Source organism: Nylanderia fulva, unplaced genomic scaffold (genome assembly GCF_048542155.1).
Source record: "Nylanderia fulva isolate GAGA-0341 unplaced genomic scaffold, ASM4854215v1 Scaffold123, whole genome shotgun sequence".
NCBI lineage: Eukaryota > Metazoa > Arthropoda > Insecta > Hymenoptera > Formicidae > Nylanderia > Nylanderia fulva.
In genome coordinates this window covers 203,462-228,835 of record NW_028189443.1, presented here as the reverse complement: position 1 = coordinate 228,835, position 25,374 = coordinate 203,462, and the positions used below count along the sequence as shown (strand labels likewise).

General features: G+C 36.6%; 7 protein-coding genes across 14 annotated transcripts; 3 read left to right on the top strand and 4 right to left on the bottom strand.

Moving 5' to 3' along the window:
* Nucleotide 1: 1 nt before the first annotated feature.
* Nucleotides 2-1,104, bottom strand: eIF3k (eukaryotic translation initiation factor 3 subunit K). Its single transcript, XM_029302677.2, has 4 exons — nt 955-1,104; nt 550-769; nt 251-470; nt 2-182 (listed from the first exon to the last, which is right to left on the bottom strand). The coding sequence occupies exons 1-4, from the start codon at nt 1,005-1,007 to the stop codon at nt 25-27; spliced, it is 651 nt and encodes a 216-aa protein (XP_029158510.2). The 5' UTR covers nt 1,008-1,104; the 3' UTR covers nt 2-24.
* Nucleotides 1,105-2,584: 1,480 nt separating this feature from the next.
* Phf5a (PHD finger protein 5a) lies at nt 2,585-4,420 on the top strand. The gene is made up of 5 exons (XM_029302685.2): nt 2,585-2,773; nt 2,844-2,920; nt 3,062-3,252; nt 3,349-3,497; nt 4,136-4,420. The coding sequence occupies exons 2-4, from the start codon at nt 2,869-2,871 to the stop codon at nt 3,436-3,438; spliced, it is 333 nt and encodes a 110-aa protein (XP_029158518.1). The 5' UTR covers nt 2,585-2,773; nt 2,844-2,868; the 3' UTR covers nt 3,439-3,497; nt 4,136-4,420.
* Nucleotides 3,751-6,834, bottom strand: Hinfp (Histone H4 transcription factor). Of its 4 annotated transcripts, none has more exons than XM_029302681.2 (7): nt 6,777-6,834; nt 6,424-6,718; nt 5,269-5,796; nt 4,843-5,179; nt 4,444-4,759; nt 4,075-4,372; nt 3,751-4,002 (listed from the first exon to the last, which is right to left on the bottom strand). In XM_029302681.2, exons 3-7 carry the CDS (start codon nt 5,749-5,751, stop codon nt 3,784-3,786), a joined length of 1,653 nt encoding a protein of 550 aa, XP_029158514.1. In that variant the 5' UTR covers nt 5,752-5,796; nt 6,424-6,718; nt 6,777-6,834; the 3' UTR covers nt 3,751-3,783. The 4 variants fall into 4 exon arrangements, with proteins under 4 accessions (XP_029158514.1, XP_029158515.1, XP_029158513.1 ...); XM_029302682.2 differs by having other exon boundaries at nt 6,424-6,714; nt 6,777-6,829; XM_029302680.2 differs by having other exon boundaries at nt 6,424-6,829.
* LOC114930828 (5-taurinomethyluridine-[tRNA] synthase subunit GTPB3, mitochondrial) lies at nt 6,261-13,861 on the top strand. Its single transcript, XM_029302684.2, has 4 exons — nt 6,261-6,703; nt 7,676-7,849; nt 8,236-9,196; nt 10,080-13,861. The coding sequence occupies exons 1-4, from the start codon at nt 6,550-6,552 to the stop codon at nt 10,318-10,320; spliced, it is 1,530 nt and encodes a 509-aa protein (XP_029158517.1). The 5' UTR covers nt 6,261-6,549; the 3' UTR covers nt 10,321-13,861.
* Nucleotides 10,802-18,942, bottom strand: LOC146724622 (uncharacterized). The gene has a single exon (XM_085479560.1). It carries the CDS (start codon nt 18,924-18,926, stop codon nt 17,484-17,486), a length of 1,443 nt encoding a protein of 480 aa, XP_085335686.1. The 5' UTR covers nt 18,927-18,942; the 3' UTR covers nt 10,802-17,483.
* On the top strand, nt 18,203-20,624 carry Mthfs (methenyltetrahydrofolate synthetase). 2 transcript variants are annotated; one of them, XM_029302686.2, is made up of 4 exons: nt 18,203-19,723; nt 19,877-20,132; nt 20,220-20,267; nt 20,347-20,624. In XM_029302686.2, the coding sequence occupies exons 1-4, from the start codon at nt 19,571-19,573 to the stop codon at nt 20,517-20,519; spliced, it is 630 nt and encodes a 209-aa protein (XP_029158519.2). In that variant the 5' UTR covers nt 18,203-19,570; the 3' UTR covers nt 20,520-20,624. The 2 variants fall into 2 exon arrangements, with proteins under 2 accessions (XP_029158519.2, XP_085335691.1); XM_085479565.1 differs by lacking the exon at nt 20,220-20,267 and having other exon boundaries at nt 18,209-19,723.
* Nucleotides 19,053-23,841, bottom strand: LOC114930831 (protein Loquacious-like). Of its 4 annotated transcripts, none has more exons than XM_085479561.1 (7): nt 23,597-23,839; nt 22,443-22,767; nt 22,226-22,361; nt 21,833-22,127; nt 20,885-21,034; nt 20,639-20,750; nt 19,053-19,204 (listed from the first exon to the last, which is right to left on the bottom strand). In XM_085479561.1, the coding sequence occupies exons 2-7, from the start codon at nt 22,756-22,758 to the stop codon at nt 19,068-19,070; spliced, it is 1,146 nt and encodes a 381-aa protein (XP_085335687.1). In that variant the 5' UTR covers nt 22,759-22,767; nt 23,597-23,839; the 3' UTR covers nt 19,053-19,067. The 4 variants fall into 4 exon arrangements, with proteins under 4 accessions (XP_085335687.1, XP_085335689.1, XP_085335688.1 ...); XM_085479563.1 differs by having other exon boundaries at nt 22,226-22,346; XM_085479562.1 differs by lacking the exon at nt 23,597-23,839 and adding an exon at nt 23,102-23,495.
* Between the last annotated feature and the right edge of the window lie 1,533 nt (nt 23,842-25,374).

The following is a 25,374-nucleotide window of genomic DNA, read 5'->3' as shown; positions in this document are numbered from 1 at the left end:
ATTTAATAAAAATAATTCCTGTATTTATAAACAAGCAGCCATCAAACCTGCTACATTTTCGAAATCAATCTTTTCAGTAATATTTTTAGTCTTGATATTTTCATCTTGATTTGCAATAAAAATGATTGTCTTGCTCTCTTCCTTCCAACCATACTTTTTAACCCAGTGCTTCAGTGTTGCATCTACAAAAATATAATAATACATTTTTATTATCCTGCAATATTAAAAATAAAAAAATTCATTAACGTACCATCTACACCACCAAGCAACTGCGCTAGCAATCCTTTATCTATCGTTTGAAACGTGATACCGACTACATGGCACACAAATTTTCTTATTGAGTCCTGGAAACCTACAATTCTATCGCACAGCTCAGACATTGATAATACTCTATCCCAAAAATGCTGAAAATCACATCGCTCCAAGATGTCTCCCAGATACATGATTTGATTAATGGGGCTTTCTGACATCTAGAAATTTATAATAAAATATATAAATATAAAACGTTCATAAAAAAAGAACATTGCTTTATAATTGAATCAAACTCACTAGTTTCTCGCTGAGCAAACATTTGCATAGCACAAAGTCAGTGTGCGGAAGATTGGTCAAAGCCTTCAGTAGTATCTGACACGTAATATCCATATTGAATCGATGCGGATTTAATTGGTAGAGCTTCAGAACGGCCAGGTTTGCCTCCAAATCATAAGCATTCTCCCTCGACTGTATTTCCACATACTTTTCCAAAGTTGTCAAATTATCTGGATTGTACCTGAAAACATATATATTTCAGTGATAATATATAAAACATAATTAATTAAAAATTGGAACAATAAATAAACATATTCCATGAATATTTCTAATGAATTTTAATTCTGTATCTCAGTGCAATGACATATTTTTAAGAAATTGATTAGAAGTTCTGTTAAAAAAATGATTTACGAAATAAATGAATACCTTTCGATGCCTTTGAGCATTCCAGCCACAGTCTGTCGCATCGCCTCAGCCATTTTCGTCGATAAAAAATCTCAAATTGTAATAAAAATTAATTATTGTCGGCGTGACAAGAGCGTGAGATTAACCTCAAACACACAAGACCATAGAATAAAATTATAGAGAGGTACAAAATGAAAGAAATTTCGGTCCAGATTTATATAGATAGAGATATAAATTAATATGTTTATTATATTATATCTTTATTTTTTGCTATATAGATATAAAAATAGAATGAAATAATGCGATTTACGTTAATACATCATTATTCAATGGAAATTAAAGATAAAATGCGACGCTTTTGGATTTTTTTGTATCGCTATAAATAATAAATGAAATACATTAAAAGACAGAGCAGAACGTTGCTTATTGTGAAAATATTTCCGATATTTTCAGATATTCTGATTTTACACAATCTTTATGAGAATTCTGACAATTTTTATTTTTCATCATTATAACATATATAAAATACGCATATATATATATATATATATATATATATAACTTTTTCAAAAATTATATGTATTTTATATGAGATAAATAAATGTTTTTTAATTATAAAATTAACTTTATTGTTTTTTAATTATAAAATAATAATAAAAAGAAAAGGGGAAGAAGAGGAGGAAGCGTGTACGAAAATCCTTTTTTGTGGTGGAACTGTACTGATGTTGTACTGGTATCGTACTGATACTATCTTAGAACATATATACCTGGAAGGGGAATTGCTATTGTTCTCCATGGTAAAAATCTGTGTCACCAAAGTTGGGTGCGAGAGAGAAAGATAGCTTTTAACCTATGCTCGCAATGCGCAAACGTAGATGACGTCACGGTGACGTCACGCTCACCGCGCCGTTTGAAACTGGAAATGTAATTGGTGCTTTCGCTAATTCGCGTTTGCGCATTGCGAACGGAGGTAACACTCTACCCTTCTCTTTCCTTAAAAACGTGGTTCTCTCTCGCACCCAACTTGGACACAGTTTTGCGCTCCTTATTCCCCTTCCATATCTATATGTTCTAAGGGCCCAAAACGGAGTGCGCATGTGCGTTGCCCAGTATCGCCATCTAAACTTCTCTCTCTTTTCATCTTTTATTTTCCGTTTTGTCACACTCAGGCCGGCGTCCCATGGAGCGGATTATGCGGAAGCGGAACCAGCGGATCGCCAATCACGGAATCGTTCCGATAGAACTTAACGATGAGCTCCATCGGAACGATTCCGTGATTGGCGATCCGCTAGTTCCGCTTCCGCGTAATCCGCTCCATGGGACGCCGGCCTTAGGGTTGCAAGAGATGGCGACGACTAGTAATTTATAGGTATGCGCTTGTTGTGTTGGATTGGTCGCGTTGCTAGTCCCTAGACTAGTTACAACTAGAATATTCCCTATGCCGGTATTACTAACGATAAATAATAAAAACGTCTAATTCTAAGTTAAATCATTCTCAAAATAGTTAATTATATAGGTTCTCGCAAGAAATGATGTTAGCGCGAAAAAGGGGCTCTTAATAATATTGATATATATATATATATATATATATATATATATATATATGTATATATATATAAGCTTCAAAACCTACAGCTAACATTCTTTTTTAATTTATATCTTGTATGCATAAATAAATGTTTAAGTAAAATATATTAATTCAAAATTGGCGCGTAAACAACTTCCGGAATTTGGATAAATATGGCGGATTGTTTAACTAAGTGAAACTGGTGTCTGAAAGGTCTGAAGTTAGCGATATGACAACAAATTATCGAGATATAGGAGCTGAAAATTTGAATATGTATGTCATAAAACGCTGATATATTAATTATATGTAACGAAATAATTATTTCTCGAAATATTATTTTCAGAATCAAGTAATAGCATTTGAAAAATATGGCGAAGCATCATCCAGATTTGATTTTCTGTCGTAAACAACCGGGAGTCGGTAAGTCGAGAGGTTATGTCTCCTAACCTTATATCTTTGACAGTTTTATATTTATTTATTATTTAATTTATTTTATTTTATTATTCAATATATTATTTATTATTTAATTTATTTAATTATTATTGTCCGATGTTTTTTTAGCTATCGGTCGACTTTGCGAGAAATGCGATGGCAAGTGCGTAATTTGCGATTCCTATGTCAGACCCTGCACCTTGGTCAGAATTTGTGACGAGTGTAATTACGGTTCTTATCAGGGACGATGCGTGATATGCGGAGGTCCCGGCGTATCGGACGCGTATTATTGCAAAGAATGTACGATACAAGAGAAAGATGTAAGTTTGCGCTGAAAAAGAGAACATTATATAGGATAGATTTGTAAATTCTCCTGTATTAAATATTGTACATTTCAATATTTTCTTGTTTTTTAGAGAGACGGCTGTCCTAAAATAGTCAATCTAGGCAGTTCAAAGACAGATCTCTTTTACGAGAGGAAAAAATATGGATTCAAAAGAAGATAATCACAAGCTATTCAATATTTCTTTACATGGTTTTTGTTAAATGTATCATTGAGCATCAGGTAACTTATTGTTTTTACAAAAATATAACTATAGTAAATAATACATTTGCATTATGCAGTATTACAATTATAGATATTAATTTTATAATAAAACAAAAGTCTGAACAATGCTCTGTAAACTTAATTAGTTGGGATAATTTTGACAAAGTAAATTTTAATGTCAAAATTGATTAAATATCTATAAAAGCATCTTCAATGCAATGTATCTATAAAAGCATCTTCAACGCAATGTATAATATGATATAAAAGTATATAATCATGGAATACATCTTTTATTATAGAATTGTTATGTTAAAATTAACGGCGGTTCTTCTGATGGTGGTAACTCATTAGTTTCTTGTGTCTCAACAATTTGTCTTTTTATAATATTCCCTTTCTCATCCACTTCGTCAATAGATATTAAAATATTAGATATAACAGGCATAGATTTTCCAACATCACTATCTGCTATTTCTTCTTGTAAATCTTGAATGGTTTCTGTCTCCTCTGTATTGTCTTCAACAATCTAAACATATGATTTTAAATTTAGAACAAAGTCTCTCGAATAATACTTAACTTAAATTACTGTAAAACTCACTTTTATTTTTGTTAATGATGTAGTTTGACTCAATTCCAGCTTGTATTTTTTGTTCGATAAGTTTGCCTCTTCAACAAGCAACTCATTCTCTTCATCTACAGTCTCATATCTGACCATTTGAAGTCTGTAGCATCCGTCCTCATCCTGTGTATAATGGAAGCGTTTGTGTCCACTTGGCAATTGCAATTGATGAGTTTCTATGAGATGTTTGGTCAATCTATAACTCTTCCGGTATTTGATAGGACATTCATGACAGCAGTACCATCGCACCGCTAAACCGTGTACTCGTTCTACATGCCTATAACAAATTTCACAATTGCAATAAAACATTAATAGATGAAACAATCTTGTTATTGAAAATCTTACTACCTATCCAAGGTATAAGCTCCTTTGCACGTATAAAGGCATCCTTCAAATTGACAAGAAAAATTCGGGCCATTAGTATGAACAGTCATGTGAGAGTCGAGATCCTGTTGCGATTTTGCAGCATGCGAACACAATTGGCAAGGAAACGTTCTGGTCGACACATGGCGATACCTCACGTGTTTCGCCAAACTCGCTGGCGATTCACAACTCATATCGCAAAGGGTACATTTGTAATTAAACACATGGGATCTCATATGATCCCGTAAGATTTTCTCAGTGGGATAAAACTTATTGCAGTGCGAACACTGAAATCCCTGTACTGTAAATCATTCAATTTATCAGAAAAAGATATATAAGAGAAAAAAAAAATATATATATATAATTTAAATGAGATTAATTAACCTTCCAAAGGAATTTGTCGCTGACAATGCGTATGAAATTTTGTTTTGGAGGCAAATGTGGCACCACAGTCTGGACACGCGACTATTTTTTCTTTGGTATGACATTTCATGTGATCACGAAGTTTGTACAAACTAGGATATTTCCCGTTGCATCCTGTCCACTTGCACTGAATTCCATCCTTAACTCTATTGCCACGTGGACAATCTGTCATGTGTATAGTCACGTGATACAGATACATTTGATAGTTTTTGAACACTTTCAAACATTCTTCCCATCTGCACATATGTGGAGACGGTGAATCTATAATGTTCCTCCATTCTGGATCTCTGCGGCATCTCTATAAGAATATAATATTAATTTAATAAAATATTTTTTCAGTAATTATTATTAAAAATTAATCAATATGTATTTAACATTGCTACTTACAGGAAGCTTAGTTCGTCCACGAACATTGGATCCAATACACTTCAGCTTGGTATGATAGGCATGGTAATTAACATGCTGCACTATCTCATCGCTTACATCGGTGCAGTAAGAACAGTCCTTCCACTGACACACATAAACTTCATTATCATCCTTCATGCTTATCTGTATATTTGGTATGTGACTCGAGACATGCCTCATAAATTGATCCATATAATTGCCGCGGAACGTGCACGCCGTCCACTCGCAGGTAAGATCCAAAACTTCATTCTTCAATTGCACTCCCACCTTGTGCCTCTTGGCACCGCATTCCGAGACTGAATCGAATTCCGAATCTGTGTTGTACCAATCATCGTATTCAGATTCATCCAACTTTCGCTTCAGAGTTTCCTCCTCGGAATGAGGATAATCCTGCTGCGACTCCACCCACTTACTACATCTGTCAAGTATCTTGCTCGTCAACAACTTCTTCGCCAAGTCTGTCATCGTGTTTAGATGACAAACATCACATATCTCATGTAAGTATTTCACCTGCAATATAACATACAGATCAGCGAGATCTTAAAGATTATTTATTTATTTATAAACAGGATATTATCCCTTTAATTACCAAATTATAATAAGAATAAAATACAGGATTGGTAAAAATATGACAAAGAAAATATAATTACAAAGAACTAAAATAAGCAAAAAATAAAAAGAGAAAATAAGATGGCTTATTTCAAAGTAGAATATAAGGATTTCCTAACTGCACTGATAGACGTATTAAAAGTCTATTCTTTCAGAAAATTAAATTAACTCCGTTATGCATATTTAAATATCCTATTTAAAGATTTGCATAGAAAATCTGATGTTTTTCCTCATTAAAAGTCCGATTAAACCTGAGATGTCTGCCAAGAATATATAAACTAATATTTTGCAATAAATAAGGACAACATTTAAAGAAATGATAGGTCTATAAAGAGTATACAATTCAAATATGCCGCCTTGGCGTGACGTGGTGAAACGCTGATCTTCCCAGAAAGCTGATGATCTCGCGAACGATTTTATTTCACAAATAAATGAAACATATTTATTCTCAACACATCATCGGGCAATGTTACTTGATCGAGAGATCCTCGACTAAATTCTTCCAGTTATCAATTCCAATAGTCTCACCGTGTCATCCTAGCTACGATGTGCTACCGTTCTCTTTGCTTCGCCAATTGCTTGTGCATCATTTCGCGTTGACGTTTATTCGTTATCGTTGCAGCAGATATTTATGTTGAGGACACACCTACTCTGATGTTCTCCCGCGAGTGCCTCGTCCGCGGACCTTCCTGGTGGAGGACGGTGCGAAATGTGGGATCGCGTCACGTTGCTGCTGTCACTTCTTCCGCGATCAGCTGTTCAGGAGCGAGCGACCGAAGGGGGACGACAATTTGCGCCCTGTCCTCAGGTTGTCAAATACTTTCTTTGAAAATCGGCACGTTAAAATTGCGTATATACCACATGTGCCTTCTTTATCTTACCTTTGTTTCACTCAAAAGGTTAAGCTCAGCCAATCGAGCGACTTCCCTCTCTCCTCTTTTAGAGCGGGAGGTTTCCGTTATTAAGATTAAAAATTCCGGAAATGGATTATTATTGTTTTGTCCAATTACTTAACGCGATGTATTTTAATTTACAATTCGGTGGATCGTTAATTAGCATGTGAAATATGTACTTGATGAATGCGTTTGATTAACATTCCACGTGTGAAATATAAATCGTTTTCTAGTAGTTTTTATTCTTTAAACCGATGACGTCATCTACTGATTTTTTGAATTTATTTATTTATTTATTAACCTTCCTTTTATAAGCGAAATTAACTTTGTACCTTATATTTTTGTTCGTTTAATATATAGAAGATATTTTGAAATTCGCGAATCACCTGTTTATGAGGATTCCTCAGGTTAATTTGGAGACGATTTTTTCTCAGAAAAAATGTCGAGCACCAATAATTTTAAGAGTTTTTTGCAAACTAAGCCTTGTAAAAATAAAATAAAACCATATATTCTTCAATTTTAATTTCAAATACAGTTTACTTTAATAGAATTTTAATTTAATAATTTATAGTTATAGAATAAAGATCATATACATATATGATGATAAAAATTTGGGAACATCCAAAAAATGATAGCTTTCCTCGACATTTTCGCTAATGAAAAATCATTTCCAAATGATTCCAGGAATCTGCCATTAACAAATAATCCGTTAATTCTGAGACATCCTATATAAATACAAACACACATATATATATATATATATATATATATATATATATATATATATATACATATATGTATATTTCTTATTAAAAAAATTATTATATTAACTCATCATGTTTATGAATTATTTTATATGATAATAATAAAATAATTATTTTTTAAAGGACACGGAAAATGCGGCGTGGCGGTGATAAGGATATCAGGAAACCGATCTTTGGAAACGCTAAAAAGGATGACGAATATATCGAAATTGGAACCGAGGAAAGCTTTCTTACGGAAAATACGTGATCCTGAAACTGAAGAGGTCATTGACAATGGACTTTGTCTGTGGTTTCCTGGTACGTGCAACTTTAGCAGTTAATCAGAGTTAAAGACGACCCTATATATCCCAGTAAGCAAGAAATATTTAATCAACATTATGATTCAAAGATGACAAAAGGAATCATAAATTTAAAGCTCCCTAAATTTTTAAAAAACTTATGTTGCTTGAATATTATTAAAACATGTGTGAACAATAGAATAAAAAAATAATTGTAATATATATACAAATTTTTTTCTCCAAAATAATTTTTAAATGACTTCATCATTCCCAGTTCTAACTGAGATGTCTTCTGGATGTTCTCTGAATGTCTTTCAAACATATATGTGTGTTGTTAGGGAAAACTCTGCTCTTCTAATTAACAGTAAAAAATGTATGATTTGAATATAAAACGATATGTTTTAGGTCCGCACTCGTTCACCGGCGAAGATTCCGTGGAGTTCCACGTGCACGGCGGCACAGCGATCCTGACACGATTGATGCAAGCCCTCTCGAGGCTGCAGATACTTCCGGCTCAGCCTGGCGAGTTCACCAGACGCGCCTTTTACAACAACAAACTGGACCTAACCGAAGTAGAAGGTTTAGCTGACCTGATAGAAGCCGAGACTGAGTGCCAGAGGAAACAGGCACTTCTACAGGCCGATGGTGTCCTGCGCAAGCTGTACGACGGTTGGCGAAAGGTCCTCTCGAAATCCATGGCGAGTATCGAGGCGTACATCGATTTCGGCGAAGAGGACAACATTGAGAGCGACGTGGTGCAGCGAGCGCACGACGCTCTCAAACGGTTGATGCGAGACCTGGAGGATCATCTGGCCGATGACAGACGCGGCGAGATCCTGCGAAGTGGAATTAAGACCGTGATAGTTGGTGAACCCAACGTGGGCAAGAGCAGCCTGCTGAATCACCTGGTGCAGCGAAACGCCGCCATCGTCACGCCTATCGCAGGCACTACGAGGGACATCATCGAGCTGAGTGTCAACATTTCGGGGTATCCCGTGCTGATAGCAGACACAGCAGGTATCACGGATAACACTGAGGATATCATCGAGGTCGAGGGCATCCGGCGTGCGAGAAACTACGCGGAGAACGCGGATTTCGTTATCGTCCTAGTGGACGCGTTCAAGTACGCGGTTAGTGGAATGACGTATGAAGATTACGTGCGCGAATATCTAACGTCGCTGGGAATGCACGAATTGTTAGCGAAAATGAGCAGGGAACGTTTCATCGTGATAATGAACAAGAGAGATTTGCTGAAAGCGGAGGACAAACAACGTCTGGACGATGTTAAAGCGGTTCTCGTGTCTTGCAAGACGGAAGATGGCTTGCAGAACTTGCTGCGATCGCTAACGGATCGCTTCAGTAATATGTACGCTTCAGTATATGTACAATGCATGCAGATAATTAACATTGACATTTGCAAAGTAGCCTGCTAATCTTGTGATTTTGATTAAATCAGCTGGTTTTTTTCATATATTGTAGTAGTTTATGACCTGCTGAACAAAAGATGTAATAAGTGTCAAAACTAAATAATATACTATATAGTTAGTGATATACTATATAGTTATTGATATGAAAAATCCAGATTCTACAAGTTGTTTGACTACAGCTAGTGGATTTTTCATATCTGACTGGCTAAATCAGTAACTGTCTATTATTTAGCTTTGAGACTATTACATATCTATTTATTTTTTTGATCAGCAAGTCATACAACATATAAGAAAACTAGTAGATTTTACAAAGATTCAATTTTATATAGGATTAAGTATAATGCAGAATTTTTGAATTTATATAGAATTTTAGATAAAATTAAATCCTGCGATAAAATCAGATGGTTTTCTCATATGTTGTAGCTTTCGATGACCTACTAAACAAAAAAGTAGCAAGTTCAAAGCTAAATAATAGTTACTGATTTACAATCAGTCAAACATGAAAAACTGGGACTTTGCGAGCTGTTTGACTGGCTGTAACTCAATAATTGATTATTATTCATAAGCTTTGAAACTATTGAACATTTTGTTCAGCAGATTACAACATATACAAAAAACCAGCTGATTTAATCGAAATCTATTTTACATGAGATTAGTGCAGAGTAACTTTGTCATTAGGTCTGTTTTCTTTAGCTGAACAGGCTGCAGTTCAGAGTTCACCTTTTTCACTCAACCTTAGAAGGAAAGAGCTAAAGAGCTCTGAACTAGTTCAGCCAGTTCAGCTGAAAAGAACAGACCTATTACAAACTGCCGACGTTTTAGATGTGGCGAACCATCCGCGGAGAGTCCGACCATCAGTCAGGCGAGGCACAGGGATCATTTGACGCGGTGTCTGAGGCATCTGCGAAATTACTTTGAATTATCTGCCAATGAACAACACGACATGGCCATAGCGGCGGAGGAAATACACAAAGCGATGCGAGAACTCGGAAGGATAACCGGACACGTCAGTACGAATGAGATATTGGATATCATATTCAAGACCTTTTGTATCGGCAAATGATTGGACCGATGTTATAGGGTATTTAGTAATGGCTGTAAGAAAAATACAAAACGTGTAATAAATTGCGATTACATATTTGGATGTAATGTATCCCAAGTAGCAAAATGACGTCAGAGAAAAGTATGAAGTTTATAAAGATACACTACTTTTAGATCCCAAATAACAAACTGACGTCATTAAATGTCAAAATGACATCATTTTGCTACTTGGAATCTAAAACTAGTGTATCTTTATAAACTATATACTTTTTCTTCATGCATACATAATAAGTGAAGTACTTTCTCGCAAAATATGATCGCAATACTTTCTGAAGATACGCCACATCATTTTGATATCCGGCAAAACATTGATTTTGTAATTTGTCTTTGGTACAAGAGGAAGACAAGAGGTTAAAAAACGGAGTTATCTGTGCATACATAAATAAATATATAAGATTGTTCGAGGGAAGACGGCGTTTGAGTTAAATAAATAGGAGGGTGCCTTCATAAGCATCGTATGTTTATTAACAATGTTACACGCACAATCATACATAGAACAACCTTTTGCCTGATTATAGGATATAGATACCCCACGCGTTTATACACAGATAGGGCTCCGTTATATGGTCTCAAGTCGTTATCTGTATGCCATGTCCGTGTTATATGTGCTAATTGTATCGTTATTCTGACACCACTCGTAATAACTCGCTCTCGTAAAAAGGATATTATAATTCGACAACGAAGTAACGAAAGCAAAACAACTCGACTGAGGGAAGGAGAGAAAGCAAACAAAAAAATTAGAAATATATATATATATATAAGTCGCATACAAAAATTCGCTTTTTTCTACCACGGACGATTATTTATATATATATATATGTATATATCTTACAACGCTGTGATATTCGAAATAGACTATATTTCTCTATTACAAAGAAAAAAAGAAAAGAAACAATTGACGCTTAATCCTTAAATGGTATTATTAGTTACACAAAGTCCATTATGCACACAACCGCTAATAAAATTTTTTTATTTTTTTTTAAATTTTTTAAATCGATTTTATTTATCGCACTAGCTTCTTCCTCCCATTTTTACAACGTTTAAATTTCGAACAAGTGCATCTGGTTCTTTGTTTCATTATTTTTATTTCTCTATAATGGTAACTTCTCTCTATCTCTCTCTTTTTTATTAAGACTTCTGGTTCCTCACCGATCATGTTGGAATTGTGACGTCAGAGGAAGAATTTTCAACGCTTTCTCACGTCGTCACAGCTTAACATGACCACGGCGAGGACCCAGGAGCCTTAATCTGTTTTCCTCCCAATTAAGGATTAATTAAATTCAATAAATTCGTGTGATTCGTTGCGGGATTCGTCGTTCGCGACTTCTCGCTGCGTGCATAATAATATATTCAGGGATGTGAGTCGCGAACGAGTTCACTATCGATACAATATATGATTACAAATCGATCAGAAAAAAAAGAAAGGTAAATCGAATGACTTTTTTTAATGTATGTATATATATGTATGTATATATGTATATATAAATTAATTTGGCGAATTTATCACACGCGACGCACGAAAGCGGCGCGCTAGAAGATTCATCTTTCCTTTTTTTTCCCCTCCTCTATTTCTCTTTTCATATATAAACCCAATATTTAGTAGAGCCCTCTCGAAGAGGATGAATGCTCGTTTGTACAATTGCATAGATTAGTTCTTTGAGATCTATCCGAAAGCAAACTGAATCGCGCTGCGCTATTTCGAGCACGCATTTGTCTTCAAGATCGTCTTCATTTTTCTATCTACACGTAATGTCCTACTTTTTTTTCTCGCCTTTTCTCTTTTATAAAGCCTTAGAAAACGCAACGCGGTTTACACATTTCGACGAAAATAAAAAGCCGCTCTACATCGCTTCTCTCAATTCTTCTTCTTCTTCTTCATCTTCTACCTTTGTGAGATCTTGGACGATCTCGCGCAATCCTTAAATGCTATCGACCTTGAGAGATTTCGGCTGTTAAAAATCATGATAGTACCCGAGGATTCATTCAGACCTATTGAACCGCGCATCCATCAAGCACACTCATCAAATTAAAAAAAAATCCATGATTAACGCAAATAAAATTATAGACATACTGGTTACATACGAAAATATATATTTTAATATTGTTTTTCAAGAATAATAACGTAATATAATTTTTTTTCATCGCAAATCGAACAGAATCACTTGTTAAGAACATATGTAGCATTATTATCTCTAAAGTGTAATAATAACTGAATATGAATTTTGATTAGATCAACGCTCATTTTTTCGATCGGAAAAGAATGAACGAACTAGATGCGATATTTCAAATAATAATTCGAGATGCACAAGAAGATCATACAACTTATAGCTTTAAGTAACAATTATCTTGCTTATAAGACGTACGCACACACACATATTAGACACATGCAAAACTGTATACATAATTCGATTCTCGGAGCCAATTAATTAATTATTTATTAATTAGGGATGAACGCAAGCGGTTCAGAAGGTTTCTTCGCGTTTCCACGTGGAGGATACAAACGAGAGAAAAGACGGAAACGAAGAAAAAGCCATTTTCTCCTTCTCTCGCCCATAACCGGTCCACGAAGACCTTTTCCCGACCTCGGAAGAGACATCGTCCATCTCACTCGCAGTTCGTTCTCTATCTAACGCGTCTCTTTTATTTATTGTATATAACAGCGGATCGGAATACGAGAAAAGAAAGACGCGAAAGTAAAAGGTCTGTCGTGGATCGAGTCGAAGACTCTTCGATTTCCGCTCGGTTTCTTTCCTCATTCCTCATAATTGGTCCACGAAGACCACCTCCCCGGCCTGAGGATGATCGAGGAGTCCGCTTCGTCCGTATTTTTTCTCTCTCTCTCTCTCTTGATAATCTTTTTTTTCTTTCTCCTTATAGATAAATTTTTTTAAACTTATTTAACGCGTCATTGATCCTATCACATCATATCAAAGTCGAGCGTTCTTCTCTTTATACTAAACTGCTCGGCATTTTTGCTCTTCTTATTTCACCCAGCAATACTTTAGCCAAGTGCGAAGTGGTTGTTGTTGAACATTAGAACATTTTCAAAGACTCTCGTTCTCTACTAAAGGCGCTAAATTCGACGATAATTACGATTATCGTGAGCGTTATCCAGCAATTCGTTAGACTGGAATAGAACGCTAAGAAATTATACATTAATTAATTTATAACAGCATGCTGATTGAATTTTGAGACGCTAAAAATGCTTTCGGTTCGATTTCGTGTTCAGAAAACTTCCGTAAAAGCCCAAGTAGCAAACTGACGTCCGCTTGCTACCTGAGAGACGTATATATATAATTCTCGCACAATTCTGACGGAGAAGCGAATTTCTTGTCTACATTTGTTCATTTTCATCCTTGTAACTCTTTTGCGCTGAATAAAAAGTGGAATGTACATCAAATTGATTTCGTACGATTGATCAGATTCGCGAAATAGAGCCATCTCTAGATCATGTCAGAGAGATAACCGATTACATCTTATATAAAAAATGCATATCTCAATAATTGTGTCGGAAAAATCGCTCACGCATCTCGGAAATATATGTCTGTCACGATATCAGTGTCATATGTATACATTTGTTAAATTATAAATACTAATAAGTAAAAATAATTTAGAGTATATATCTTTAGATATTAATATTTATAAATGTATATATAACATATGATAGTGTGTATATTTAAAAATTTCCAAATTTAAAATTTACAAACACATCTATATACTCGTCTTGATATCGGACGCGAGGGCAGCTTTTAATAAAGGAGATCCGACATTACGTGGACAAACATATCGGTAAAAGAGAAACATTCTCACCTCGAAGAACACAAAGATGAATTATCGAAGACAATAATCGTGTCGCGTCATTCAGTATCTCGGAATTTTCGTTTCGTCTCGCGAGAATCTTGAAATAAATCGAAGTTGAGTCCTCGGAACTGGAACGATCAGCATATTTCTTTTCTTTTTTTTCGTCGACGTTCCGGTGCCGAGGTAATGACTCGTTCAAGATCATCAGCTGCCGATGGCACGGATCGTATTTTATTTTTATTTCTTTTTCCAGAAAGGAAAGGAGACGAGACCGCATTTGTTCGCTTCTAGCGAATGTATGTCTATACACACATACACATTCTATACTTTGCATGTAAGTAATGCCTATTTTCCAAAGATATATACGTTATGAGAAGCACACACTTTCGCAATCATTAATCATTAAACTCCCACCTCTGTGTTTCTCCCCTTTTTTGTTTCACGCGTTTCTATGATCCCTTGGAAATGTCATCCGTTTTGTCGTCGCGGGTTTTCTATCTACTTCTTCAAGACATGACAGGAACGCGTTTGTCGCTTTCGGAGGTGACGATTGAAAAAGGTGTGCATACACGATTTCGTTTCTGTTAATAATTTCTCGCTGAGATCCGGCTAGGATTCGATCTAGGATCTGGTAACGTCAATTAATACCAATTTTTAATCAATGCTGAGTTGATTTCACAAGATATTTTTGAAAGGATTCTTAAAGATACATTTCAGAAATAATTTTGCAGTTTAATAAAAATTTTTTTTTTTTTAAATAAAATTATAAACTTTAAAATGTTTTTCCAAGAAGAAAATATATGTACAAATCGCAATTGGTATTAAACGGCGTTGTTACTAATCTCTAATCTAACGCTTATACAATAATGCAAATTTCTATCTTATGCCCCACTTTTCTAGAGCACTTAAGTATAAAAGAGAAATATATATCACTTAGAGACTGCAACGGTGAAATTTAATTCTGAAACTGTGAAATTCCTGAACCATCGCAACTCAAAATGGCGTATGCACACGCAGGGTACTATAATTTTACGGAAAAAAAAACAAAAAAAACAAAAAAAAACAACGAAATAAGACCGAAGAAAGATTAATGCCGATCGTAAAAGAGAACTGAAGATTACATTGAAGGCTACATCAAATTTATTTTGCCGCAAATCAACTTTCGGGGACCGATCGCACATCTAGAAGCGACCCAGGTAGCAACAACAATCGTTATGACATCATTTTGACGTCAAAATGACTACTTTTATTACAGTGCGAATGAAGAAGGAAATTTTCAAGCTCATGCTCCGGTGAAATCGGCCCCGGAAAAGATACCTTTAACAATATTTCTAAATTCATTCGACGGATCAAAGGGATATGTCACGATCCGTGAAATACGCGCCTCGCGTATTTATTATTTATCCTCTTTCATTTATCAATAATCGCGCGATGTTACTCTTTTTCATTTAGTATAAAAGTCTCATCCGGTTAACATGATCGATCGGTAGGCAAATTCGAAGAATTCGACTACACATGCACGTTCGACTACCTCTTAAGACTCGACATGTGTACTCCTTTAATGAGGAATCCTTAACGATTAAATCCTTACACGCGTATTTAATATGTGATGCTTATGAGTTTATGAGCTACCTATACTAAAGGAAAAAACATATACCACTGAAAGATTATATTTCTCCTTATCTCTCTTTCTCTCTCTCTCTCTTCGCGATCACGCGTTAATTATTATTATTATTAGCTATACTCGGATCGCGCCGCAAAGCTACGTTTTTTTTTCATTTTTCTTTTTGCACTGTGCATACGCTTAGTGGAGATGTAATGTTTCGCGATAAATGGGAGCAAAATTCGAACGATACGCGTCACTCTACTCGCGATAATAAAAATTTCTAAATCCTCCTCATGTCTACAATTTCCCTATTCCCCCCAATCATTCCTATAACATGATCTTTCTCTCGCAGGCATCATTACACCACCACCCCATATACAAATAGTGAAGCACATTAAAAACATAGCGGTAAGCTAAGTATTATGTAAGTATTGGAAAACTTCCACTAATTCTATGCAAAGTATAGCTTGTAGAATATCATTCATTAAAACTAAGACTTACACAATAACCGTGAGATAATATATATTTTCATTTCCTTCCTCTTTTTAATATTTTCAGAATTTTTTTCTTCTCCCCGTCGAGAGGCGCTCGGGGATTATTTTCTGCTTCATTCAATCATGACTCGAAAAACTAATACAATCAAAACCGGCACCTAGGTACCGCTTCGTGGATAGCGTGTATTCTTTTATATTCGACCTCCCTTTTTTTGTGTCTCTGTATGAAGATTCACACACGCTATATAGATTACATATTATTACATCATAAAATTATAGTTGAGCTCACAACACTCACTATGCCCTGCCGTGTCACATCGAATGACGGAAACAAGTGAAAATCATCGCTTCTGCTCCTCCTCATTGAATTAAAACGCATCCTTTCCAAGTGATACGCGTAAATTTGCCAAAATACCGTTTCCTCGCTCGGGCTCATTCGCGTCGATCGTGGCTCTATGTATAACTCAGATTGGCTAAAATTTATTTCAAACTGGATCAGAAATTGAAATAACTTTCACCATATCTCTCGCGTGTGATGCGACTGATGCGAGTAATTTGGCTAATCTCGCGTACAAGTGTACTTGCGAAACGCTCGACGCAACGATTACATCAACTCGTCCCTCGTGAATCAACAAATAACATCTACGTCAGAAAATTGATAATCGAAAAGGCAGACGCTACTTTTTACAAATTCTCTTCAGCATCCACGAATCTCATAAGAAGAAGAATGTTCGAGCATTCTTAGGCTCCTGGAAATTGTGACGTTAGGTGCGAGCAAACGCACGCTAAAAATTCTTAGATACCATTTCGAAACAAAAAAGCACTTTGAATGACTTTAATACACTCTTAAAATACCTCGAAAACTATCATTTTCCCTTTATAATTAATTCTTAATAATTAATCAATCTGTAAAATAATTATAATATAAAGCCTAGTCTTTGCATACATGTGAAATTATTCCGATAACAAAATCTGATATCATAATAATTTTACGGTTATTGATTGTAACTATCAGGGGAAAAGAATTATTTCCGAGAGATTAAAAGTGCTAAAGTCACCTGAAATATATTTCTATTTAAAAACAGCATCTAAAAATTATCAGTGTACGCTTTCTCGCCTCTGACGTCACAATCTGACACGACTGCGAGGCTTCAGGAACCTGAAGTTTTTACAATATTAAGCGAAACCTAAAGGAAAAAAAAAAAAGAAATCTGACGATTTACTTTATTTGTTGAATCGCGGCGGTCTCCTCAATCGCGGCATCAACTCCGTCCTGACAGCTCTGGCGTAATTCGGCGCTGCGTACTGATCGGTCACCGCGATCGGGCTCTGCAGACTCTGTATGAACATGGACGAGTCTTGGATCTGGCCTACGCCTGCCGCGGCCGCGGCCGCCGCCGCCGCCGCGGCCTGATACTGATACTGGCTGTTGGTCATGTCGGCGGTCGGATAGTGATTCGGCTGCACGAACTGCGGCGGGTTTTCGTACTGCGGATACGGGATCGAGCTCTCGGCGGAGAATTGCGGGATCACCGCGGGATTCACGTTGACCGGCGTCGTGGCGAAGCTGCCGGGATCGTAGGTCTGATGGTACTGATTCAGCTGGCCGAGCTGGGTGGTGTTGAAGGGCGGCGACTGCGGGAACTGCGCCGCCGCGGTGTCCGAGAAGAGCATGCTCGCGACCGTCGGCTGCGGCGGGAAGGAGTCCGGCCGCGGGTACGGCGACATGCTCGCCGTCACCGCCGCGTTGTTCAGATTCTGCACGCTCGGTATACCGGCGGCGAGCGGCGAGGTGCTGTATCCGTGGAACGCCGTGGTCTGCGAACGTCCGGGGTGGTCGGTCAGGTCCTTCACGCCACCGCTCTGTAGGGAGCTCATCATGTTGAGCTTGGACTTGGCGCCGCCGAGGCTCGTTTCGTTGCCATGCTTGGCGCGTGCGTCCGTCAACAGAGGATGCCGTACGTTCACGATGCTCTGGGGAGCGCGCAACGGCGGGAAGTTGATCGGCGCCATCTTCGAGTTCTGCTGCTGCTGCTGTTGTTGTTGTTGCTGTTGCTGCTGCTGCTCGAGAGCCTTGCGCGCCACCGCAAACGCGCTGTCGCCTCTCTGAGAGACGGCGGGGTACGTCGAGCTGGACGGCGTGTGATTCTCTCGGTGCAGAACGGTCGACGCCGCGGTAGACGATGACTGATGATGCGCCGTGAATCTCAACGGCAGATTGGTGCAGGTCATCGCGGCGGTGTTGCTGCTACTCCTGCTCTTGTAATCCGGACTGTTGACCGACACCGATTCCTTGTAGTCCGACTGAATCGGATAAGTCTTCATGCTCGAGTCCGCTTCGCCCGCATATTTCTTCGGACCGTAGTCCTTCAAGTGCTTCACCGGATTGCTCTCGTGCGCGGTGCTGTTGACGCAGGTGCTGACAGGCCGTACGTTGCTGAACTGTTTCGCGTTGACGATCGACGCGTTCTTCGTCGCGCCGTGCGATTCGCTCGCAGACTTTAGACTTTCACTGTTACCGTCATTCTTCTTCATCGACGAGTTAATTTTGCCAGTGGCAATCGGGTTTCCTGACGTTGCGATGGTGTGCAAAGTAGCATCCTTGTTACCAACTGCGATGTTTCCTGTCCTGACAGACAGCTTGGACGTTCTGGCTTTATTTCCCATGTGGTCCACCTTCTTTCCCTTGTCGGAAATCTGATTGCTGGCTGATAATGCTTTGGTGTCTGTATTGTTCTGATTCTTGGATGCGAAATTATTGTGGGATTTGCAGGTGATGGTGACAGCTGGCAGGAGCAAAGCGCTGGCTCACTTCTTGGTCATGATTTTCAGATATTCCAGAGCATTTTGAGCAGCACTGGCTTGAGCATCTTTACTAGTCGCACCGCAACCATAGCAAACTGCCACTGGCAGGGTAGACAGTTGCACAAGGCACTGGAATTTACCTGGAAAATGGAACAACATTAATGTATAAATTAATCATGAAATGCCTGACATTACTCTTCAACATTTACAATTATAAACCATTTCAATAAAAGCTCGCATCACAATTTATGATAACGTGTAATGTCATAGTTCATAGACATATCAACAAACATCTTACATAATATAATGATCAAATATTACAGTACTCATTTTATCATCATTTATAAGAAATCCTGCTTGACACGAAACATAGTGACTATACATTTACATGCTTATCTAGTTTATTAACATTTGTAGTTATTACTAATTAAAAATATCGTGTCAACGTTGATTTTACACCGGTAATATAACATCTGTTATTATTTGTTATCTACAAACATATTCCTATGTGTGACCTACAAGCAGAAGTACAAGTGGATCCAGGCACTATGGCAGCTTTAACATCAGTTAAAAATGCCTTGAGGAAAAAAATGAAGAATACTCTTCAAAACATTAGTTCACAAGAAAAAAGAGAGCAATCTATAAACGTATTGAAGAAGGTGAGTCAGGAAAAAACATATAAATCAATAATACAATATATTAAAGTCCTTGAAAAGGTTATGTTCATGGAAATGAAAGAGCTGTATATAAAACAATCATAATTTTTATAATTTTTGACATTAACGATTAAATATTCCCGCGCTTTTTTACAGCTGTGCGCGCTGAAGCAGTATCAAGATAGCAAGAGAATCTCGGTGTATCTGAGCACCAAGGATGAACTTGACACTTTGCCCATCTTAAAGCACATGTTCCATGTAGGAAAGGAGGCATTTGTACCAAGGTATCAAGGAAAAACTATGGAAATGGTGAAACTGAAGTCACTGGATGACTACGAAACATTACCTTTAACAAAATGGAACATTAAACAACCCAGCCTCGCTGAATGTCGCGAAAATGCATTAGAAAGTGGTAAACTCTCACAATAAAATAAGTCACTTTTCCAAAGCTTTGAATTAATCAATTAATAATTTTAATTCTGTATATGTGATGACACAGGTGGATTAGATTTAATAATTTTACCAGGTGTTGCCTTCACAAAGAATGGCGAGTTATATATATATATATAATTGTATTTTATATTTGTTTTATCCTATAAATATATTTATTTTATTATATTAATTAGGAAAACGTCTGGGACATGGAATGGGTTATTACGACAAATATTTGAAAATATGTTTTCAAAGACAAACCACAAGACCATATTTAATTGCAGTAGGATTTAAAGAACAAATACAAGAGGACATTCCTACGAATGAAGATGACATGCTCGTTGATATTGTACTGGTTGATATATAGAATACATATAAAAATGTAAAAGCTTATAATTTTATTTCATGCAAAATGTGCAACGGAAATAAAATTATTTTATCTTATGACAAATAAAATTACTTTTATTATATAGATCGTAAACTTACCACTGATAGATTTTTCTTCAATATCAACATAAGTTACTTCGAACTGCTGCTCTGATGCAATTTCTTGTAAGAATTGTACCAAATTTACATCCCCATCGTTGAAACAAGTATTCTGTAACAAGATTAGAGTAACTTGTCAATTTTAGTTTATCAATATAGGCAATTTGTTTCTAACTTAATAGCAGAATCTTTGTAGTTATCAGAATACTAATTTTTCTATTGGCTTTGCCGAATCTGAATACAAACCTGCAGTTGGAAAAGCTTAACACCTGTGGATGACTTGAGACTCTTGTGAAATTTCGAAACTTGGATACTATGTACTGTTGTCAATGTCGAGATTTTGCTACCTTTCAGATCGGCATAACGGGCGCTCACGTTTGCATTTCTTTGCACAATCTATAATGGACAATTAATATATACATGTAAAACTTTTGGTAAGCACATGAATTATGAGGAATGCTTTATTAATAGCTACTCCACGTTTACATCAAAACTCAAATGAAGTGGATATGACCCAAGCGTAATTTTTCTTCAGAGAGAATACACAATTAAATTTGTAAATACTGTACATTGAAACATGATACTACACAAACAATGGTCCGTTATAGATTTAAACAGATCGGAAAGATAGCTCACATTTTACAAAATGGCATTTAAGCCAAAAATCACTTCCACTTCGCTAAACACGCATTCGCGCACACATTCACATACACACATATATACAGCAAATATAAAATATCACTAATCGCTTGTCTTTCAATCCCTGCTATTATCTGACTATATCCTGTACCAACTGTACTTTTTTTCTTTAAAACATATTTTTAATAAATTCTAAAAACTAATTTTTAATTCCTTCTTAACTCTAATCAACGAATTTTAATTATATTCCATATTAATTATATTCAATTTTATTCCATACAATCACAAAGGATTATCAACATGAACAAACATCTGCTCTCCTTTTAAATAAACATTGAAATTTATTTGCACATTCGATATAGAAAAAATTAAGAAAAACATTTTGAATCATGCTCTTCCCCTGAAAAAAATTCTGCGGACGGCCATGATTATAAAGGAGTTATCCAAAGTTGACAAAATGACAACGACAGGGATTAAATGAACAATAGATGTACAAATTGACATATAATATTCATCATTTAATGTAACAATTAACAAAACAATACGAATTCTTACCTCATCCTCATCAACACTGGGAGCTTGATTATTCATATCGTGTAAGGCTTGCCACATCTTATGAGCGGCATGCCTCTTGGCAACTTTTTTACTCTTTCCTTGACCAACCTCGCGATACTTTAGGATCGAACAAACAATAGTGAATTGTCTCTCGTGGGGTAAACCTTCCTCACCCTCCATCGTGTATTTTGGCGGCGGCCAATGGCGCGACATACACATTTCTTGTAAGGCTCCAATTGGATTATTCACTACTTTCTCCTCCCCGTAAGATTGTAGTTCTTGTAAATTTTGCGAGCTGCATAAAGATAAAGCATAATTTTACATATACATTTACATATAATCGCAAGTACTTGAAATATCTCTCAATATTTATACAATAAGCAACAGCCTTACTCGGGTAAGCTATTTGGAAGTGGAGATTCCGCAGATTCCGTATTCACTCCGATTAATTTATCCAGAACAGCTTTTGCAGCAGCGTGTTTCGCTTCTTTTTTAGACCTGCCAGTTCCCATTGCTGAAACAATCGGATCTGTTTTAAATAGCTACATACTTATCGATGAGCAAATGTCTTATTGTCAATAAGACATAATAATACAAAGAGGACACAAACCAACGACGTCAGCTACGGTGACTCTGTATCGAAATGTAGGTTCGTGAATAGCCCCCTCGATTTGAACCAGCTCGTATTTAGGTATCGTGCCTCTGCGGGAGAGTAATTCTTGAAGAACGGAGACAGGTGTTTTGCTGGGTAATGCCTTCATTTCCAAACGGGCTGCTTCGTGCAGCGGTAGCTTCTCCAACATCATAGCGTGCAACGTCACACGGACTCTATTACGACGATTAACGTTGTTTGAGTGATTAGGAACGCCACCTACACCAGGCATCATGTTAGGTCCAACCTGCTGTTGTTGATGCAACTCCTCCATCGTAATGTCCTTAAAAATTACAAAAATTCACAATTAATATCCCTTCAATTAACGTCAACAAATCAAAAACAGTATATCGACTTGACTTGTAAAAAAAAGGAGGAAAAAAAGAAAAGAAAAAAAAAACAAAACATTTATTCTAGACACTTGAAAAATGCACGATAAAAATAAACGAGAATTTCGTAGAACTTTACAGTATCTAATTAACCTCCTTCCACGTTTTTATCTGTAATTGCACACTCGTCTTATCGAGCAGTAATAACATATGTAACGCAGCTAATTTATATGCACGAACGTCCCAAACTATCCTCGCAACACGTACATCAAGATCGCGAACGCTTACTCAGAATTTCCGACCATCGTAGAGAGATATCGTGAAAACGTCAGCTTCGAACGATCGGAGGTCCTAAAAGGACGCGGAAATCCGGGAGAGCTGTCCGTGACGTCGAGTGCGAGGAAATCGAAATCCCAATCGACGACGGACTACGAAAATCGTCGGAGGACCGGCATGGCCGCCATGATTGTTATAAAATCCATCGATTGACCGTAATAGAACGACGCGGGACGAAATATACGCGGGACTCGCCGAAAAACGTTAAGTGCGACGTCGTTTTTCCCGATGATGACAATGACAATGACGATGATTATTATTATTATTATTATTATGATGATTATGAGATGATGATGACGATGATGATGACGATGACGATGACGGCGGCGACCCGGCCCGGTAACGGCCGACCGGTTCTATGTATATGTGTATACGTATCGTCCGCTACGCGGGTTCGATCCGCGGGCCAAAGTCACCGGGGGGACGAAACACGCGTCTCAGACTTACGGATCTTTTCCGGGGAGACGTGTAAAAGGTACAGCTGGCTCCAACGACAGGCCAATTCCTATGCGAAAAGCGAATCCCGCTTTTTGTGATCGATCCAAGTCTCACAAAAAGCTTGATCCGTTTGACGACAGAAAAATGGTTTACTGGCTAGCGGAGAATCCCTTCCTCGTTCGCAGCTCTGCGATATCTGCGAGTGTGTCCGTGCATCGCATCCCTCTTCACGCGCGTGTGCGCACGTGCGCGCGGCCGATACACGGCTTTTGTGCGGTGAGACTGGTGAGGCTCCTGCGCAGGTGAGAGATATTATCGATGATCGGTAAGATACTCGCTTGGTAAAAAGGGACTCTGCGCATGCGCGAGACGCCGCGCACCGCGCGCGTCTCATTGGCTCGCGCATCGCCCAATCAGCTGACAGCTGTCAATAGTATCAACCGGCCAGTTCTGTGAAGTTAGCCTAACAAAATTAGATTTTCGAAGTTTCAATAATTGAAATCGATAGTTGGTCTTTTATTGATTAGTGTTGGTCATATTTTTAGCTTTTGTTGGTTATAAAAAAAATAAATATTAATGTGAAGTTAGCTTACCTAAATATATACAATTTTAATAGATTTTAACAGGGTTGGGAAAGTTACTTTGTAAAAATAACTAATTACAGTTACAGTATTTTATTGAAAAAGTAACTAGTTACAGTTACAAAGTTACCGATTTTAAAAAATAACTCGTTACAGTTACAGTTACTTAAAAAGTAACGAATCGTTACTTTTCAGTTACTTTTTAAAAATAATTATACATTATTTTAAATATAAGGAGCTTACATTTTATGCACAATCACAGTCAAGCATTTAAAAAAATTCTTGAATGTAATATTGATCGATTTGCTTGCGACTTTGCGATTACCATCAATGTATAAATGACCTTTATATACAACAGTAAAAATAGTTATAGTAACTTACTAAATGGTAATCGCAAAGTCGCAAGCAAATCGATCAATTGTTACATTTAAGAATTTTTTTAAATACTTGACTCTTATTGGTCGATCTTAATTATGTATTATATTATTTTATGTACACAAAATGAAAATTTTAGGTACAAGATTAAATCATATGAAGATTCATATGTTACTGTTATCAAAATTTAATTTAACAATATAATAGCTACCATACTTAAACGATACTTTTAGCGGATGTTTCCAAAAAAGTAACTAATAAAGTAACTGTTAAAATAATTACTAATTACTAAAAAAAATGTAACTAAGTTACAGTTACAGTTACAGATGGAGAAAAGTAACGAAGTTAAGTTATAGTTACCGAAAAAAAGTAACTGTAACTGTAACTTCGTTACAAGTAACTCGTTACTTCCCAACCCTGGATTTTAATTAATTATACGTCAAATCGATAGGAAATCAATTGTTGGTCCCAATTATGTCTTTAGAAATGATTGTTGGTCGATTATTTACTAATTATAACAAAATAATTATTTTTCAATTGCTCACATATACTGCGCATGCTGTTTCCACACACAATCATTAAGTTAGCTCTTTACAAATATATATTATTCCGCGATCAGAGAAATGTACAATTAAATGAAACAGGTATTTTATACAAATACGTTTAAATTGACACATTTATAATTAGTCTTACTGTATTTATTAGGATTTTAAGTAATTGTACTAACGATATAAACTTTGTGTTGAGAAAATCAGTTATTAGAAAATTTATGGTTAATACAGGTAAAAAATTAAAAAAAATTATTATTGCTAAATAAAAAACAAAATTATT